Below are 18,874 nucleotides of genomic sequence, written 5' to 3'. Positions count from 1 at the left end.
AATCCAGCATCTCATAAGACAGAAGAAAAGTATAATTTGAAACACTGTTAACAATTTTTTTTCTTCACATATAGCAGGCACCTATCTGCTGAAAAATTTTTTCTCTCCAAGATTTACTTTACTTACGCATTTCACTGAAATTAACTTCATCCTTATTTAGCATGGGCCAGACCTTCCACCAGGTGAATTACACCTGACACAGCATTGACCTGTGCTATACCAAGCATCAAGAGAGAATCATCTCTTCCTACAGGAGTGAGATCACAACATACAAAAAGAAAGAACCAGCTGATGAACAGGTCAACCACCATGAGTTTAAATAAAAAGATCAAAGTACACGGGCAAATCAGTTTAAATAAAAAAAAAAAAAAAAAAAAAAGAAACATCTAAGTCAGTAAATTAGACAAGAGCAGCATCAGTAGCTTGAAAAAAATTATGCTGTACAATGCTGTGCAAAAGGAAAAAAAGAGATTAAGGGATGGAAAAATGAACTTATCTCATGAAGAGATAAATACATTTTGTATGTAATGTAAAAAGAAAAAGAAGTCAAACATGTAAAATGGTAAAGGACAGTCCTCAGTACACCATTCTAAAGGGGGTACCTGGTCTTTTTTGCAGATGACAAAATGCACTTTGCTTTCCATACATGGCTGCAATACCTGTCTCAAGTATGTTAGGGTCAAAAAAGGCCTTGGTTTAAGGCTGTGGGAGAACTCCCCTGTAGTTAGGGTGAGTGAAATCTCACCTGCATTGCCCCCTGGGAGTTTTAATGTTAATGTTACTACAAAGTTCTCTGTTTGCCTTGTCACTATTGGTTACTGTTTGTCACAATGTTTTACATATTCTTAATCCCCACTCCCTGATGGTGCTCCTCCCTCAAACTCTGCCCCTACTTCAGTTTATATAAATTACTGCAAACCCCTGGCACTCACCTTTTTGGTGCCCCCCATACCGAGATAGTCTTGTGCTGTTTGTTGTTTTGCTCTTATTAAAGTTCTTTTCTGTTTCGGGTCACCTAATCGAGCCTTATCTCTCTTTATTTCACCACCTAAGGGATCTTTGCCCTGAAATCCTGAGGTAACACCCAGTCGTCTAATCTGGCCCCAGGCTGTTACACAAGCACATGAATCCAGGCAAAGGAAGGAAGATCCAGCTGACGTGCCACTAGAGGAGTGGCAGTATCAGTCCCAAGTACAGTTAACAGCCAGCTAGATTCTACTACCTCCTACCTGACAACATCTTAACAGTAAACAACCTGTGCAATTTAGATAGGATGCAAAGTCCAAAAGATTATCAAGCTAGATGTATTCAGTCCTCTGAAGGATAGGAAGCAAACCAGCATGGTTTGGGATAGGATTGTCACAGCCTCTTGTAGATGAAGGCCAGATAACATAATGTCTTTGCAAGCAAACGACACTTTTGGGTTTACAGTCTGCAAAGGGAAGACTGTTCAAGACTGGCACCTGTGCTGCTTCGTGGGAAAACCAACTTCAGCCAAACCTCTGTGGACATGGTTCAGAAGGACACTGAGTTGTCACTGGAATAGTTTTGGACTTATCTTATACATAGTAACGATCTTGTATTTCTCTGTCATCACAACCACGAATCACAATTCTCTGTTGAAAATTATAATTCCATCACAGCAACCAAGCAATTTACTTTTTGGTAACATTTCAAAAAGTTGCTCTGGCAGATCAGAAACCAGAGGTGCTGTTGTGAACCCATCAAACACTGAAATAGCATCACATTTTAAAGTATTTAAATGGCCTGGTTTTAAAACAGTACCTCAGTTATCAGCTATGTTTCAGTACCTCAGTTTCAGTTATCAGCAGATGACCATAATCCTGATGTAAATTCCTATTTTGGGATATCACTACATTTTAGTGATATCCCAATAATCTGCCATAAAATCCAGTGACCACCTTCTGAAGCATTTCAAAAATTCTGCAAAGGTTACGGAGGGTAATTTATAAAATGTAGCACGAAATCAATAATGTTACAAACAACCATAAGGAGTATATTTAAGCATACTGAAAAAATACTTTCTGTATTTATTTATGTTTTCTTACATTGAGAGGGCTGAAAAGATTTCTGCCAATATTTTAATTTTAATGACAAATTTTTCTATATAAGTACAACAGAGTGAGAACATGTAAGCCAATTTCCAGAGTCTTAAGGAATATTTTCATTCAATAGAGATAGTTAAAATCTAAATCTGTAGAAAATACACATCATGCACACAGACAGTTAATTTACATGGGAAATCCTGACATGGGACTGCCTAAAGCAGGTTGCCACCAGTGTCAAAAAGCCTTGTTTTCCAGCATCAGATCCCCCCACCAAACCTCCATCCCTCAGAATCTTTGAACTCTGAGACCATCACAAAATACATAGATTGGTATATTATTTCTACATGTAACAGAAGAGTCCAATTAAGCCTTTCCATGCTGCTTGAAAAGCAGAAATTCTCATCACAAGTAAAACCTGCAGCTAGAAGTACTATGCAATGTCATGAAGACAATAAAACCTAAACATAAGGAAGACACCCACAAGCGACATGAAAACATTTCCTTTTCAATTGTACATAAACTACTCAGAGCCCCAGAAGAGGAATGTAATTACACCCCACTGTAGGTGACCAAACCAATGACAGCCTCTCTTCATGCCCTCTCTTCCCACACACAGTACAGAAAATTCCATTGCAAACCCTAACCTCACAATCCATGGATTCGTCTTTCAGAACATTTCATTTATGTGTCCCTTTGAAAACTACAAATCCAGAGACTACAGAGATTTTTTTATAAAAAAATCTTCTGAAAGAAGAATCTTGTAATTGTTCCCACATAGAGCCATGTTCTGGTATGTCCAAGTCTGATCAAAGGCAAAACCACATTTTACTTTTCCAAGTTGGAAGAGGGGAAAAGATTACAGTCCTTATCTTCAAAAATCTTCCAGGAATGAACTCTGGCTTTTTTATCTCTGAATAAAAACATCAAGTCTCTAAAAGAAATTAGACAATCCAATACATGGTTAATGCTACTTTCACAGCAGGTATTTTTACTAATAGATTTTTCAGCATCTAAGGCATTTTTCTAACTTTTCTTTTTTAGGAGCAAGGAATATTTAAATATCAGGCAGGTAAGTTACATAATCTTTGCCTTTTTTTCATTAGGACACTGCAGAAGAGCATTATCAATGCTGACTGTGTCTGGGCATTTTGACTTATCTTTTTATAGTGCTTCCGTTTCATAATAGCCAAACCTGGAATACACTCTAGGCCTGATAAGCAGCTCAAACAAATCCAGGAAGAAACATTTTCTTTGAAGTCGCTATGTTTTTAACACTGGAAATACCACGCACACTGTAAATTGATCATGCCAGAGCACCTTCAGCTTGACTATGAACCCAGTCTAAAGGTTGCATTCAGACTCATAGTCACTGTCCAGGAGCATACCCATTAAAGTTTACCATTGAACCATTTTCTTTAAACTATTATAGATACATCAGTGTAAGAGAGACACATAAGAAGTCTTTTAAATTTGTGATTATATTTCACATCCAATGTCTCCACACTTCTCGTGACAACAGCATGGGAAAATGTCAGGTTTGCAAAGCTGACAAGTGCTCCACAAAGCCCATGTGAAATAGGAAAGAATACACCCAAAGATTTGCAAACTTTACCTCAGCATCTCTGAAGCACTAAAGCTGAGAACACACTTGTGGCTACAGGTGTTGCTACCTCTAGATGGAAGTTTTACCCAGCTCTCCACTAGAAACCATTGAAGAAAGTTTCTCCTTAAGGTACTTTGATTTAAGCATGCTGGGTTGTTGTGCTCACTCTTCTAAGAGTTTAGCAGTTAACATTATTCACCTTTTTGGTTTGCCTACTGTTAGGAAAAAATCAGTTATGCAACTTTATCAAGGTTAAAATAACTTTAAAATATGCCATGTTTGCTGTTTGATAACCACATTCCACTCTATTATATTGTAAGGCTGCAATATTTTAAAGGATTAATAATTTACCACATTTCCCAGAACATCCTCTGACTGGGGAAAACATACCACCTTTGCTGACAAGGTGCAGTACACCCCTCTGTGTTACAGCCTGCACAGCTTTGACACAGACAGCCAAGGCTATATCCAATAGCAGAGATGGAATTGCAGTAGAATATGGTGTTTATCTGCTCATGAGAGGTATTGGAAACACCCTGGCACATTTGTTGCATGACCAGAGACCATTCAGGAAGCAGATGAAGTATTAGGGTGGTATTTACTCACTGGTTTTCTTGGAAGACTACCAAGCTCAGGAAGATAAAACAAGTGTTTGGGATTTAATCCTACCTTGGAACACAAAACACCTCTTCCCCATTCCATCAGTGCTCTTTCCCCACACCTAGGTACAGTGATAGCACAAGCTGGCACTTGTTCTAAAGGAACAGAGGCGCACATGGGAAAGTACCTCAGGGTGGGGATGGTCACTGCTGAACTCTTTCTCTGCCAGGGAGGCTTTGAGTGATGTCCTGCTCCTCAGCTGATTACCCACCTCACCCCACAGCTCCCTCACACTCACTGGATTTCTGTACACAGCTTCAAGCCATGAAGCTCCTCTATTTCTGCAATTCTCCTTGTACAATGTTCTTCATCAGAGTCCCGTTTATAAGTAAAGTAGCAACGAAACAAAAATTTGATAAGAAAGTGCAATATTGTCTTACCGTAAAATTACTAAAAGTGAGAATTTAAGTCTTTCAGACTTGGTCCTTTCTTCACGTGTAAGATTTTGGTGAAATCCTTCATATGAACTCATTATTCTGCTTCCTACACAAACACCAGCTTTGAAGCCTATCCTTCCTTCCCCTCCCCTAAATTTCAAACACCTTGTTGAAACAAACAAATAAGTTAGTAATTTTTCCAAGACAAACAGCCTATCTGTTTATTCCAGTCAATGTTAAAGGGTTAAAGAATATGACCCTGTAGCTAATGCTGTCACATACAACATCTGTATCCTAAACATTTGACTTCCAAACATCAGGAAGCAGGACGTATAAAGTGTGCACCTAAAGCAGCATGCTATCTCCTAATTTTGCCATGCAGAAAACAGTAAAATAAACTTTTCAGATGTTATACACCATCAACCCATGCAGCAAGTGCTAAAAGAACACAATAAACAGTAACATTATACAAATCAGCTGCAATGCTGAATGTATTGCTTCACTATAATACCAGTCCATATATAATTTCAAAATCTCTTAGGCACAGTGTTACTACCATAAAATTCACAAGGCTTACTTAATGAAAATTATAACCAAGAACATAGCTTGGCTTTTAATTCAAGGATAAAATTTATCTCTTAAGTATACAATTGAGAAAAAAATCATTAAGCTCAGCACTTAACATTTCCTTTACATTCTTGCACTAATAATTTTAACTGTCCCAGCATTACGCATGGGCATAACTGCTGGCCACATTTAGTCCAACAAGTGTACCAGGTCAGACCACAGCTCTCTGTTTCAGTACACCATCTCCACACTGAATGTCTGGGGAGCAGGTAAGATCAGTGTTAGTATGTAAGGGATACTCAGATCCTCAGAATGCTGGGGTTTAAAGCCAGATAGTGCCTCTGAATTTGGAAGAAAATACAGATTAGACAATCCAGCTCCTTCTAGATGAACACTTCTTTCTGCAGAAAAGACAATAGGTACAAACCATTTAAATTCTGATACAAACTTTCATTTTTAATGATGTAAAAAAACAGTCTGCAATTACGGACACCCCACTGTCAACCTATACATGTTTTCAGTAAAATCCGTTATGTTGGCTTTAAAAACATGCTTGTGTTTACAACAAAGTCTTTCACAATTTTATGAGTAAGAAGTTGAAGGGATCCAATGAGAGCTTTCATAATTTGGGTATTAAGTTATGCATTAAAATCACATCCTTCCTTGACTTGAGCCTTAAAAGCCATCTCTGCAAAATGTGTTAAGCCTTAATATGGACAGGTGAAGGCCCATTTCAGAATAGTAGAACAGAGCTTTTTTGGCCACTGTTACCTATTTACAAAAGTACCACAGGCTGTTGTAAATCCTCAGACTACACAACAGTGTTGCCACTCTTATTGTACCCTATATATACCAAAAAAAAACCCCAAACCAAACAAACCACCAGGCCTAACACCACCCTGCTATATAAGAACAAGGTCTCTTCTAACTCTTCAAGCAGGTACAACATGACAAATCCACCATGCAAACAGCAAACTGGATAATTTTTCTTTCTTTGGATTTGAAACTTGAAGGCAAAGAAGAGCAGAAGAAATGGGATAACATGAACTGACATGTTTCAATAACAAAACAGCTTGAACTCTGGAACTAGGGAGCAACACAGCATGAATTTTGTGGAGGTCTGAATGATCTACAACAGAAATCAGATATTTTTTTTTTCTTCTGCTTTCTGCCTGACCTTTGGATGGGGGCAGTTGAATAAATAAAGACTAATAAAAACCTTGTTTACCCAGACAAGAGTTTAGGAATAGCAAACATCAACTATACACAAGTTTCAACAATCACACTGTGTCTTGGACAAGAAATATATTCTTTAAATCTTGCCAAAGAGAGATGTAAATCTCAGGTAGAAAGTTCTGAAACAGATGGAATGAATTGCAATACATTTATTTTCTCTTTTGTCTAATGTGTCCAGTCAAGAATGCATTTATTATATCTTCAGGGCTTTGTAGCTTTCCTGTTTATTTTAATAACAATAGTTTCATGCCTAGAGCTCCATGTACTGAGATAAAGAGATCAAGGCACCTACATGAAAACCCACTGTGCATCATGTGAATAATAGTATTTCTTGGTCTGTTATCATATTTGTCATTCAGATAAGTACAGCAGTAGCAGCCCACTGTAATATCAGCATATGAGCTATCTGCAGAGATAGAGGTGCACCTGAAAACAAACTAAGACACCAGTCATTTAATCAAATTCCTATTGTAGCCATTTTGCCATTTAAATGAATACAAGGCTACTATCTATTGATCAAAAATAAACATAGTTTGTAGAAGACAGAGCCAGAAAGGAAGGAGAAGAGCACAGCAAAGATGGGAAAAACACAGATACATAACCACAGGCACAACCTTTACCCAGGATTTTTTACCTTCAATTGTGGCAAATACCAGTCAACAACAGGGAAAGGTCTAATAGGAGCACAGAAATTAAAGAGAGCTGTTTGAGAAATTAACAATTAGGGATGAGCAGCTATCTACTACCTATCTCAGTGTATTTATGCATCTTCTTCTCTCTGAGAGGTGAAATACAATGGTTTTTTTAAGCCTCTGTTTTACTGAAAACCTAGTGTTTTACCCAAGATCTCTGCTGAAGCTGACCCAGACCTTTCTGGTGACAGGCTAAGGCTCACTTACACAAGCAGGTCAAACTGCACAGATGAGAATGAGCAGCAAGCAAATGATGATAAGCAGCTAGGGAAAGTTAGGAGTTGTATTATCCTCTCTGCTATGTCTGCAGTAAAAAGGGGGCCTATTTTTAACCCACCTGTAGTACTGGAGTACAAGTGTAAACTAAGGACTAAAGAAACCTTGTTGGTGAAAAAAACCCACCTAAACAATCACAATATTCCACAGTCACAAACTCCTTTCAGTATGTCCCACACTAAAACAGCAGAAAGAAAGAAAACAGCAGCTGTATTTCTCACAACAAAAGTCCTACTCAGTTGATGCATGAAGGAAACATGAATAAGTAATTTCAAGGTAGCAATGTAAAATACTACCGGCTCCAAATATTGACTCAAATATCAATTCCTTGAGACACTCCATGATCTCTGTCATCTTGCAAAGTCTTGAAAATTAAATGTTGAGGGGATAGAAAGCAGTGATCACCATCAATACAACCATAGCCAGAAACTCTGACCAAAAGTAACCCAGGCTTTTATGCTGAATTTATGAACTCCACTTAACACTGCAATGCCAATGTAGAATTTCTAAGCAATACTTTGAAAAAAGTAACACAGAAATAGTGAAACTGAACTCCTTTAAGAAGAATTACATATGACATATCTTTTGTCAGAACTTCCCAGTAACAAAACTAGTGTCCTCTTGTACGGCAAGGTACAGCACTTGCTTATCTCTCACATATTTACTTGTTGTCTCCCTCATTAGCCTACTGATTAATTCCATTTATATTACTATTCCATTCTATACCTCAGTGTCTCCTTTCTCTATACAATTAACTCCAGGAACTGTTAACTGTCTTATTCTGACAAGCATATCCTACCTAATATTCCTTTAACAACGAAGCATATAAAGGATATGTCACAGTAAAAGGTGTATCAAAGACATGGGCAAAAGGAACAGACAAGCACTCCAGTTAAACTGGGACAAGACAAACTGCAGATTCAATTTCCTACAAAATGACCTTAATCAAATGATTGGGATTTCATAGCAGAACTAAATTGGCAGTTATCAGTAAAGCCCCTAAGGATTACACATCTAAGACATTTCAGTAACTGACAAAGTATGCCACTTCTAAAATATTTATTAAGAATTTGCATAACATCTGATATAGCTTTAATTTCGAATTTATTAAAAACACACACAGTCATGTTACACAAAAAAACATACCCACAACTATAATAAACAACAGCTTTACTATGGTTTCCAGTGGAAAAGCAGAAAGTTTCTCATGACTTGTTTTCTTCTAGGCAATGAAGGAAAGTAACCTAATTCATCTAACCTAAACGGTATCACCTTGGTTAAATACAAGCAAACACAACGTCTGGCAATGTTGTTGCTTACCAATAAATATTTGTCATTTTCCATTCACCCCACTTCCCTCCTAAATTAATCACCATCTGTTTAATCTCAACTGAGATCTCCATATTTCACCTACAGCAAAGATGAATGTTGGGTATAAACACAGCTCTCAGAGGAAAGGCAATCACTGCTGCAGGGTAACAGGAAAAATGTCTCTACATGGTTGCAATCGTTAGCCTTTCACCACTCATTCAGAGCAAAGCAGCAAAAAAGTTCAGGTCATTTCCTGACTGGCACAGCAAGTTATAGCAGGATACACATTCTATTAATTTTTAATTACGTTGTTCGTGGACTGAAAGCCCAAATGGGGAATGTTTCTTTTTAAAGCATAAAGAAGGGCACTGAAACTGCTTACCTCACTCAGCTCTGCAGGGGAGTCATTTCCATATTTCATACCAACTCCAGAATTCATGATTAGACTTCTCAGGGCTTGACAATTTCTGCAAATTTTAAGGCTTCAAAGCTTTGTTCAATTCTTTGCTCAATACTTTCTTCTCCAATTTTTTTTCTCTCTTACGCATTTTGCTCTAGACAGCCATTTTTACTACACATTGAGAGTTTCAGTTAACGATGCAAGATCTTCTAAAAGAGCCAAACTGGTTTTGACTTCACAGATAATCCATTGCTGCAGGAGGCTTGTTAGTAATGTGAAGTGCTCAGAGAATGCAGGGAATGAAGTGCTTACCAGGATCCCCGGGCTGTCTTAGTCCATCTACAAGGCGTGCTTCATCTGTGCCTTCTGCTTTTTATGCTGCCCTTTTCCATAGCATTATTAAAGGGCATCTCCCAATGCTGCTGAACATACTAAGAAAAATTTGACAAGCTTCACCCAAGTTCACAGAGAAATTCAAAGGAGAGTGCTGCTACAGTCCTCAGTATTTGGGGAGGCAGAAAGGAAAAGAGAAGAAAGTTCCCCTCCCCGAGAGAAACCAGTGCTGCACTTCACGCTAAAGTTTCCCCTGCCAGTAAGCCTGTAGTTTAAGTGGTTTATGATCAAACACAGCTGTCTTGCTGCTGGCTAAAGGGTGCATGGAAGGGGCGGTGCCAAAAGCAGAGTGCAAGTGGGAGGGAGAGAGGGAGGGAGGGAGCTACAGAGGGTTCATTTTGGAACCCCAGGCATCTCTCCGGCTTTCTGCATACTAATTACTTTACAGAAAACTACAAAACTAAGTAAAAGGAAATGCCACCTGGATAACAAGAAATTGAATTCCTATTTCCCTATTCCTGGGTGCAATTAAATAAGGAAGAAGGGGGGAGGTAGGGGGTGTGGTTTGTAATGATTTCAAAAGGTCACAGTAAGCCTGAAAGCACCATTAGAATGCTGCAGATTTTACGTAAGAGACTGACATCTTACACAGAGATCAGGAGATGTTACTGGAAGAAGGGGAGAAAAAAGCATTTGCTTTCAACATTCTGCTACAAATCGAGGAAAAATCTTTAATAAGCTGGATTTGTGGACACGCTGTACTCACTGCAAGAAATGACGGCTCCTTTCCCCCTTTCCTCTGTTCCCTAAAACACAGTGGCAGCCCCACACACTTTTTGGTTGGATTCTGATTTACTTCTCGAGTCAGATGTACAAAACACAGTCCTCTGCAGCTGAAATTTTTCTGATCATCTCAATACATTATTAAAGTGCCAAATTAGTTCAGAAAAAACCGCCCCAAATATAAGAATCAGGTATAAATGCTATACAAGCTGTGCCTCTATCATTGCACTCTGGCAAAAACATTTTCATGGGAAACAATGCACTCCAAGAGCAGCATTTTTAAAATAATCGCGTGAGTTTTTCTTTCTCCTTTCTCTTTGTCAGCGTGTCAACATAGGAATAATTCACCCCAATTCACTACCAGAAGTGCATTAAGATCTAGAACCAAGAAAAGCACACCTACATTGTTCTATGATACTATAGAGTGGTCGTACATCCTGAGTCCCTGTCCTTCCTCCACACCCAGCACTGGGAACTGCAACACTCCTGTAGTTCATAGGGTAACAGGAATGCCACAATCTCTTTCCAAGATGTTTTACATTCATCCTTCAGGTCTTCAGTTTACTTTAGCACAGTCTGTATTTTCGGGTTTCTCTTCCTGTTTTCATGCCCACCTTGCATCACCTCCACTCTGTTGTCTTCCCCATCGAGTGTATCCTCCATGTCCCACCTTCACATTCATGTCTGCCTCTGTGCTCAGTGCTTCTGTGTGTATTCCTCCTTACTCATCTGCTTTGTTTCCCACATATGTTTGTAGTTACGGCCCCTGAAATCCCACTGAAGCCCTGCACTGCTCTCTGCTGGCAGAGGGACAGTGTCTCACGGCACAAGGCAACATGGACAGATTGTGCTGTCCCCACCAGTGCATAGGGAGCCAGGGGGGTTGCAGGCTCCTCCAGACTGCGGCATAGGAACAGCAGTGTTGTACACTGGTCTCCTGTGCATTAAAATATGATTAACACTTCGTATTGTTGTATTTGTATCCAGAAAAAAGGTGCTGTATAGTGACTTAGCTTATTTTTCATCAGTAAGTTAAAACCCCAACAACTTCCATGCAAAACTTTCTATAGCTAACACAGTACATTTTAAAATGTTTTATCTTTTCAAATTTATGCCTTCAAAAACAAGGCAGTCTTTTGTATTTTACATTGCTACCCATATTAACTTTCTTTTCTAATTTATAATCTGCTCTGATCTTATCTTCATCCACTTCTATCACATCTATCACAGGTTTACCAGGAGAGGGTTGAGCCTCAGTATTATTACTAAGAATAAAGTTCTGAGGTTTTCCTTTTCTAAAGGAAAGACCATATTAATTATGGGTCCATATACTGCACTTCCTATGCTCTTTCTCTACACTGCCAAACACTTCCCTGCTGAACAGGCATTCAGAAATTAAAAGTTCAGATTTCTTTTTGTCAAAACTCACCGTTGTTTATTTCTGACAGACCAGCCACCAGACAGACCAGACAGAGCACACAGTACTACATCCGAAGTATAATGGTGCAGTGTCGCTGATGACGGCAACAGGAATGCGACAAGAACACACCAAGATCATGCAGCAACAGCCAAAGTTTTATTGTTGGGCACTCCCTTTCATAGGGGAATCAAATTTCCTACACTTACAAACAGGATTAGTTCAAGGTCTCAGCTCTGCCTAGATCACTGACCAATGATACGGGTGCCTATGACAGATATAGCTGGTTTCTAGCTGCACAAATAATTTGGCTTAACGGAGTGGTTTACTTTGAGCTCGACCAGCCTAGCTCAAAGTAAACCAGTCCCTAGACACGACAACTGTAAGTCGTATTCAAACCCGGACAGAGGACCTCGGCCAACACCTTTAAAGCACGGATGCATCCATATTATTGGCCAGCGAGCTAGGCAGAGTTGAGACCCTTGACCAAACACGTCTGTAAGCGCAGGTAATTTGAAAGCCCTATAAAAGGAGTTGCCGGACAATAAATGTGCGTTGTTGCTGCATGAACTTCATAGGTTAATGTCACGTTCCTGTCTGACTCTACAGCGACGTCTGGTGACCTCCTGATGTAATAGCAACAAGAGGCCGCGGTATTGCAGGGAGATGGGGGAGCAGCAAAATTTGCTGCCAGCAACCTGTTGGGCTGTAGAAAGATGCGAGCAGAAAATTGTCGGCAGCAGAGAAAGTGCAGGCAGAGAGTTGTGAGTGGCAGATGAGACAGAGATTTGAAAATGCTAGCTGACCCTTTATAGTAAACTTAAGAACATGCACTGCATGATAGAATGTGTTTCAAATAGTGCTTCAGGACATGTATTAAATAGCATTTTAGAAGGCATTTAGTGAATATGGAACGTTGCGTCTGTTACCCTTTTACATATTTTAAACCACTACAAGCATCTGGAGCCCTTCAGGGATAATAAGAAGAGTCAGCCTAAACACCATGGGATGACAGGACTAAGAATGCAGATAAAGAGAAGAACACAGACTCTTAGACGGCCAAAACTGAGTTTTCCCTTGAAAAAGTGCCAAGAGGGCCAAAGCACATATGAGAGAGATAAAGGTGAAGAGTTCACTGAAGAAGACTCCGTTTCCTTCATTCTCCAGAGACCCCCCGACACCACCACGATGGACTGAGCATGTCCAGAATGGCGCAGAGTTAATTACCATATGAGGCAAGGATGGGCGGGGTCAGGGATGAATATGTATGAGGTGATTGTGCAATGTCATGCATATGTAAAACCTCAGGGAATAATAAGGGAGGCAAGATCTCTGGTGTTCATGCCCCATGCATCTCGACGTCAATTAAATACATACCTTTCTAACAACTATTATTAATTTGTGGAGTTCTTTCCGCCCCCATTTCAGCAGGAGAAACTGCAGGCAGCAGAGAGATGCAGTAGAGAAAGCCGCGGGCAGAGAGTTGTAGGTGGCAGAAAAACTGCGGGGAGCAAAGAGTGCTGTGGGCAGCAAAGAGGAACTGTGGGAAAAGCAGCATGGGTCTAGACTCTATGGATTAGAGACAATGCCAGGAACATGGGGGCACAGTCTTCAGCACCAGATGACTCCCTCCTACAGGTATGGACACTTGTTTTAAAAAATAGATGGGAAAGTACGACAAACGGGCTTTAGTGGCCCTAATAATGTGGTATGAGAACCATGAAGTGGACGTGTCTGAAGGAGCCCCCCTAGATGTAAAAACGTGGGAGCAGGCTGGCCAACATACCCTTTCAATAGCCTCGACAAGCGAAGAGACCACCATTAATATTATAAAACCCTGAAGGCTCATAATGAATTTATTAAAATAGCTGAAGAGAGTGCGGGACACAAGGACGGCAGAGGGATCTCCACTGGCGCCACCTGCCGAGGTGAGTGGCGAAACCACGGTGCTGGGGGAGGCGATGGGGGGTGCAGACACCGCACAAGTGGGGGAGGAGGACAGGAGGAGAAGTCACAGCGTGCTGCGAAACTGCCTGCGATCTCGCTGCTGCCCCCTTCTGATACATCTATGCAGTGAAGTACGCCAGGACCTTGCCACTGTCCCGGAAGGGGATGCGCTGCTGGCAGAACGCATCACAGCCAAACCCTGCTGTGCTGTATCTGCCCAGATCCCTAAAATTGCAACCAATCATTTTACTGCTCCGTGCTCTGCCACTCCGTGTCTGGCTAGGCCAGCAGAAACCCCTGAGACTACCCCCAGCAGCTGCGCGGCCATGCTCAGCAGCTGCAATATGTATGGCTGCTGCAGGGCCACGCCTACCGCCAGCAACTGAAAAATGGCGCCGGCTGCCGGCCGGTGCCGGGCTATTGCCTAGCTGTGCCTGCCACGCTGTGCTTTGCTGCGCCGCACTTTGCCCTATCTGCCAGGATTCCTGATACCACACCCACCCACTCTGAGGCAGCACCTAGCTCCTGCCAGGTGCCTCAGCTATTAGCCACCTCTGTGGCAGAACCATGCTGCGCCCCTGTAAAAAGCGGGCATTCTGTTACTTTGCCTAGCTGTATGGGCTGCGTGATTCCCGTGGCAACAGAACGCCTTACAGCTCCAACCATGCCTGCACAGCCACCAGGTCAGTATGCGCTAGGGCCACACGCACCCTCTCCTCCCACACGCATGTCAGGACGACCTCCTCCTGAGACTGAGTGGGCCAGCTCCAAGACTACGCCTCCCACTCAGCCTCTGCGGGGTGTGGCTCTGCCTCCAACCCAGCCTCTGCGGGGTGTGCCTGCACCTCTGACTCAGCCTCCATGGGACGTGCCAGTGACTCCGACCCAGTGTCTATGGGACATGCTTGCACCTCCAAGCGAGCCTCTGTGGGCGGGTCTGGGGAATGTGTCACCAGCAGTTTCTGGAGATGTAATACCCAGAAGTAACAGCAGATCCAGACACCCTGGAATCGCTGCAGCCTCTGCCGCGAGTGCTCCCCCTTTACCAGAGCTGGAGTTGTCCTTGGAATGTATACCAGCAAGGGATGCAAGGGAGACCAGCAGAGAAAGCCAGAGCCATCATCTCCCTGTGGAAAACCACAATATTGCCACCATTGCTGCACTACTGACAGCCCTGCCCAATCCTGTGAGCATCTGGCAAAAAATAAAACAAGCAGCTATCATGAGTGGGGACTATGAGGGGAAAGAACTCATTGATTTACCCATGTTGGGGGCCTGGGAGCCTGAGAATGGGACAGTTGCCATTTATGCAATAATAAGAGCCAACAGAACTACTCCTGACTAGTACAGCCTCTTCCAGTTCTTTCTGGACTGTGTCAGCTAGTGGCCAAGCATGGTTTGGGTTCTACTCCTGATGCTAATATGCTATAATTCCTAACCACCAAGGAGGTAACTCCTTTTGATATAAAGCAGCTTGTGAAATTAATGTTTGCAACAGTCCAACATATGATGTTCAAAACTATGTGGAAGAGCAGTCCTGAAAAACAGGAGTTAAAAAAGATAAAGGTTCCAAGAGAAGACCCATGTTATGAGGCAGGGGTCCATCAACTTCTGGGATTACCACCAGTGGGGGATCCTCGACTCCAGGCTAGATTGCATCCCTTAATGTGGGCACAGGTTAAAGAACTGGGATTCCAGGCACTGCTTAGAGGTAACTAACACGTAAACCCAACCCAAACATATTCCAAAATCAGATAAGGAGTCAGAGAAACATATCTACAGTTTATAGAGAGATTACAAGATGCTATGGAAAAACAAATTGTTAATTTTGAGGCCAGAAATCATCTAATTTTACAACTGGCAAAGGACAATGCCAATGAGAACTGTCATTGAAAGGCCATTGAGCTGCTACCTCATGAAAATCTATCACTAAATGAACTGATAAATGCCTGTGCTAAGGTTGGATCTAATTCTCATAACACGCCCATGCTAGCAGCTGCTGTAAATGTAGTATCTCAATGCTACAAGTGTGGACAACTAGGCCACCTGAGAGCAAATTGTCTCTGCAAGCCCATTCTAATGGGGACATTCCAAGGACAGAAGAATATCAACATTAATTTTAACCAGTGTAGGAAACCTGGTCACATGGCCAGCCAGTGCAAATACAAAGTCTATACCAACAAACAATTATTTAAGGAATCTTTTAAGGACCGGGGAAACGGAAGACCTAGCACGAGGGGGAGATGCATTGTGAAATGTCTCCTCACCTTCCCGTGCAAGCTTATGCAGCCAACTCACAGAAAGGACTCGAGGAGCAGCTGGAATGGATGTGTCCACTGCCATTGCAGTAACCATAAGGACCTCAAAGGTACATAAGATCCCTCTCGAGGCTCAGGGGCTTATCATAAGAGGACTGAGTGCACTATCGATTGGCAGGTGCAGTGCCACAATACAAGGTATCATTGTACACCCTGGTGTTATTGACGCAGATTTTACTAGACAAATACACGCAATGGTTTCAACCCCTACTCCGCCTGTGACTATCCCTGGAAAAACAGAATTGCCCAGCTTATCCTTTTTAAGTCATGTGTTCCAAATACAGATCCCAAGGTGCCAGGAGACCAAGGCTTCAGCTTGACAGGTGAACCACAAGTATTTTGGACCCAGATCAAGTGTGATCAGAGGCCCAATATAATATGTACGGTCACAATGCCTCAAGCAAAGCCTTGGCAGATAGAGGTCAGTGGGATGACTGACACAGGGGCAAACATAACCATCATCCCTGCCCACCACTTGGTCCCCACCGAGCCTGCAGGATCTGCTGTTGCTGGCCTGAGAGGGAAGACACAGAGCTGTTTGAGCAGCAAACCTGTTTGGTAAAAAATCCTGAGGGACAAACAGCTACCACCATTAGACCTTACATCACTGCAGCACTACTTAATCTGTGGGGAGGGATGTTTTATTTGCCTGGGGAGTCTGAGTAGGGATGGATTTTTAACGGGGGCCACTGTTTTAAAGGACGTGAAATATCCCACATTACCCCCAAAATGGCCTATCACTCAGACAGTGTGGGTACCACAGTGGCCCCTTGAGAAGGAGAAGTTACATGATGCCCCTACGTCTTTGGTGCAGGAACAACTGGTTCAAGAGCACACAGAACCATCCATGAGCCCTTGGAACACTCCAGTGTTTATTATAAAAGAGAAGTCTGGTAAATAGAGGTTGCTCCATGACCTAAGAAAGATCAATTCAGCCATGGAGAGCATGGGCACCCTCCAGCCTGGTATGCTATCTCCTACAATGATTCCGGCCAACTGGGATATTCTAATTGTGGACCTGAAAGATTGTTTCTTTACTATTCCACTGCAGCCAGATGATACCCCAAAGTTTGCTTTACTGTGCCTTTCATTAATAACGCTGCACCAGTGGAGCATTATCAATGGAAAATACTTCCTAAAGGTATGAAAAACAGCACTACAATGTGTCCATGATATGTTCCTCAGGCACTCTCATCAGTGAGAGAACAATTTCCAGGGGCATACTGTTACCACTACATGGGTGACATTTTGATAGCAACCCAAACAAAAAAGAACTCTCACTGATTTGGCCAAGCCTGTTGCAAGCATTAAAAACATTTGGGCTGGAAGTAGCACCAGAAAAGATACAGCAGCAACTACCTTGGAAGTACCTTGGTCGCAAAATTATGGATCAGAGCATACAGCCCCAGACAATTCAATTCTTAATAAAAATTAAAAATTAAATGATGCTCAAAAACTTTTGGGTATCATCAGCTGGCTCAGAGCCTACCTAGGGTTGACCACTCCACGATTAGCACCATTATTTCACCCACTAAAGGGTGATCCTGATCTAACTTCTCCTATGAAGTTAACCCTGGAGGCAAAGGCTGCTCTTGAGATAGTAGAGCAAGCTATCACAGACAGATCCACTAAATATGCCTGGAAGTGTGTATTACTGTGTTTATTTTCATTGTTGATTTCCATCCTAATGCTATGATTGGACAGTGGGATTCTCAGTGGTCTGTAGGAGATAAGCTGTACTTGAATCATCCAGACTGAGCCATATTGTTGAGGCCTCTAGGCCGTAGCACTGAGGCCTGTAGGGCTTGTGACGCAGTTAAAAATTCAGTGCCAAGAGTGTGTCGCATTTAGAAATTTCACTTAAGGTGTTAACAAGGGTCAAAGGGTTTCATATTAGTTAGTAAGTATCATATATGGTGTGGACATAGTAGCTACCTTAAACAGTTTATTAAACAAGAAGTGTTTGCGTTCTTCCCTGTGCCATGTACCAATGAGAATGTATCTGTAAATGTAAACTATATAGAGTGTATAAAACCTGCCATCTTACATGGAACAAAGTAATCATATTGATAGAACCTGCATTTGCTTTGCCGACTTCCCTTCATTATTTCGGGGTTCCCCTGTGACTTCAGTGGTCTGACCCTTTGCATGTTTTAGAAAGGATGTTCCTACCTCAACAACCTAGAGAAACAGCCCCTACCATTTTTGAGTTAATCACCCAGTTAATTATGAAATGTCATCAAAGGTGTTTACAATTGACTGCAAAAGATCCTTCAAAAATCATTATACCTGTGACACAAGATAAATTTGAATGGTGTTATGTCAACAGCCTGCTTTGCAAAGTGCCTTACAAAATTTCTCAGGGCAAATAGGCTATCATTTACTGAGTCATGCATTACTGCAAATGAGTCAAACCACAGCATTGTCCCTAAAACCTCTGAACAGTTGCACACCCTTAAAAGGCATTACAGTGTTTACCAATGGTTCTGGGAAAACGGGAAAGGCAGTTGTGACATGGAAGGAAGATAGCGAATGGCAAACATTGGAAGATTATGAGAATGGGTCACTGTCCTGGGTTGAAGTATATTTTATCACCATCTTCATGAACTGTTGAAACCAGGTGAGGCAGTGCTCCCTGCCTCCTCCACTCTGGATTATCTTCTGTTAATGGGCCCATCAGCACCTTTGCCACACGACTCACAGATAACCCCCTCCTGGGCTATCTCCTGTTAATGGGTCCATCAGGCCTTATCACATGACTCACCATACCATTGTGAGATGCTCTGCCCAGAGGGAGGAACCAAGTATTCCAGCCTGGATATAAGCTGAGACTCTGAACGCCAGAGGGGCGCTTACCCACTGGATTCCCAGAGGATGCAAGATAC

At 41.8% G+C, this 18,874-nt stretch overlaps 1 protein-coding gene across 2 annotated transcripts in view; it reads right to left on the bottom strand.

The window, feature by feature from the left end:
- The window catches only part of LOC136288522 (colorectal mutant cancer protein), a 151,913-nt gene extending 142,129 nt beyond the window's left edge, over positions 1 to 9,784 (bottom strand). For both annotated transcript variants that reach the window (XM_066181810.1, XM_066181807.1), the window contains exon 1: positions 9,174 to 9,784. Coding sequence is in view for 1 of the 2 variants with exons in the window: in XM_066181807.1 (XP_066037904.1) it covers positions 9,174 to 9,230 (57 nt within the window). In the remaining variant the exon portion in view is untranslated. The remainder of the gene's footprint in view (positions 1 to 9,173) is intronic.
- Positions 9,785 to 18,874: the final 9,090 nt, after the last annotated feature.

Source organism: Chamaea fasciata, unplaced genomic scaffold (genome assembly GCF_029207755.1).
Source record: "Chamaea fasciata isolate MVZ Bird 193981 ecotype frontalis unplaced genomic scaffold, bChaFas1.0.hap1 SCAF_4, whole genome shotgun sequence".
Lineage (NCBI taxonomy): Eukaryota > Metazoa > Chordata > Aves > Passeriformes > Sylviidae > Chamaea > Chamaea fasciata.
Note: the sequence above shows the minus strand (reverse complement) of the source record. Positions and strands in the feature narration are given on the sequence as shown.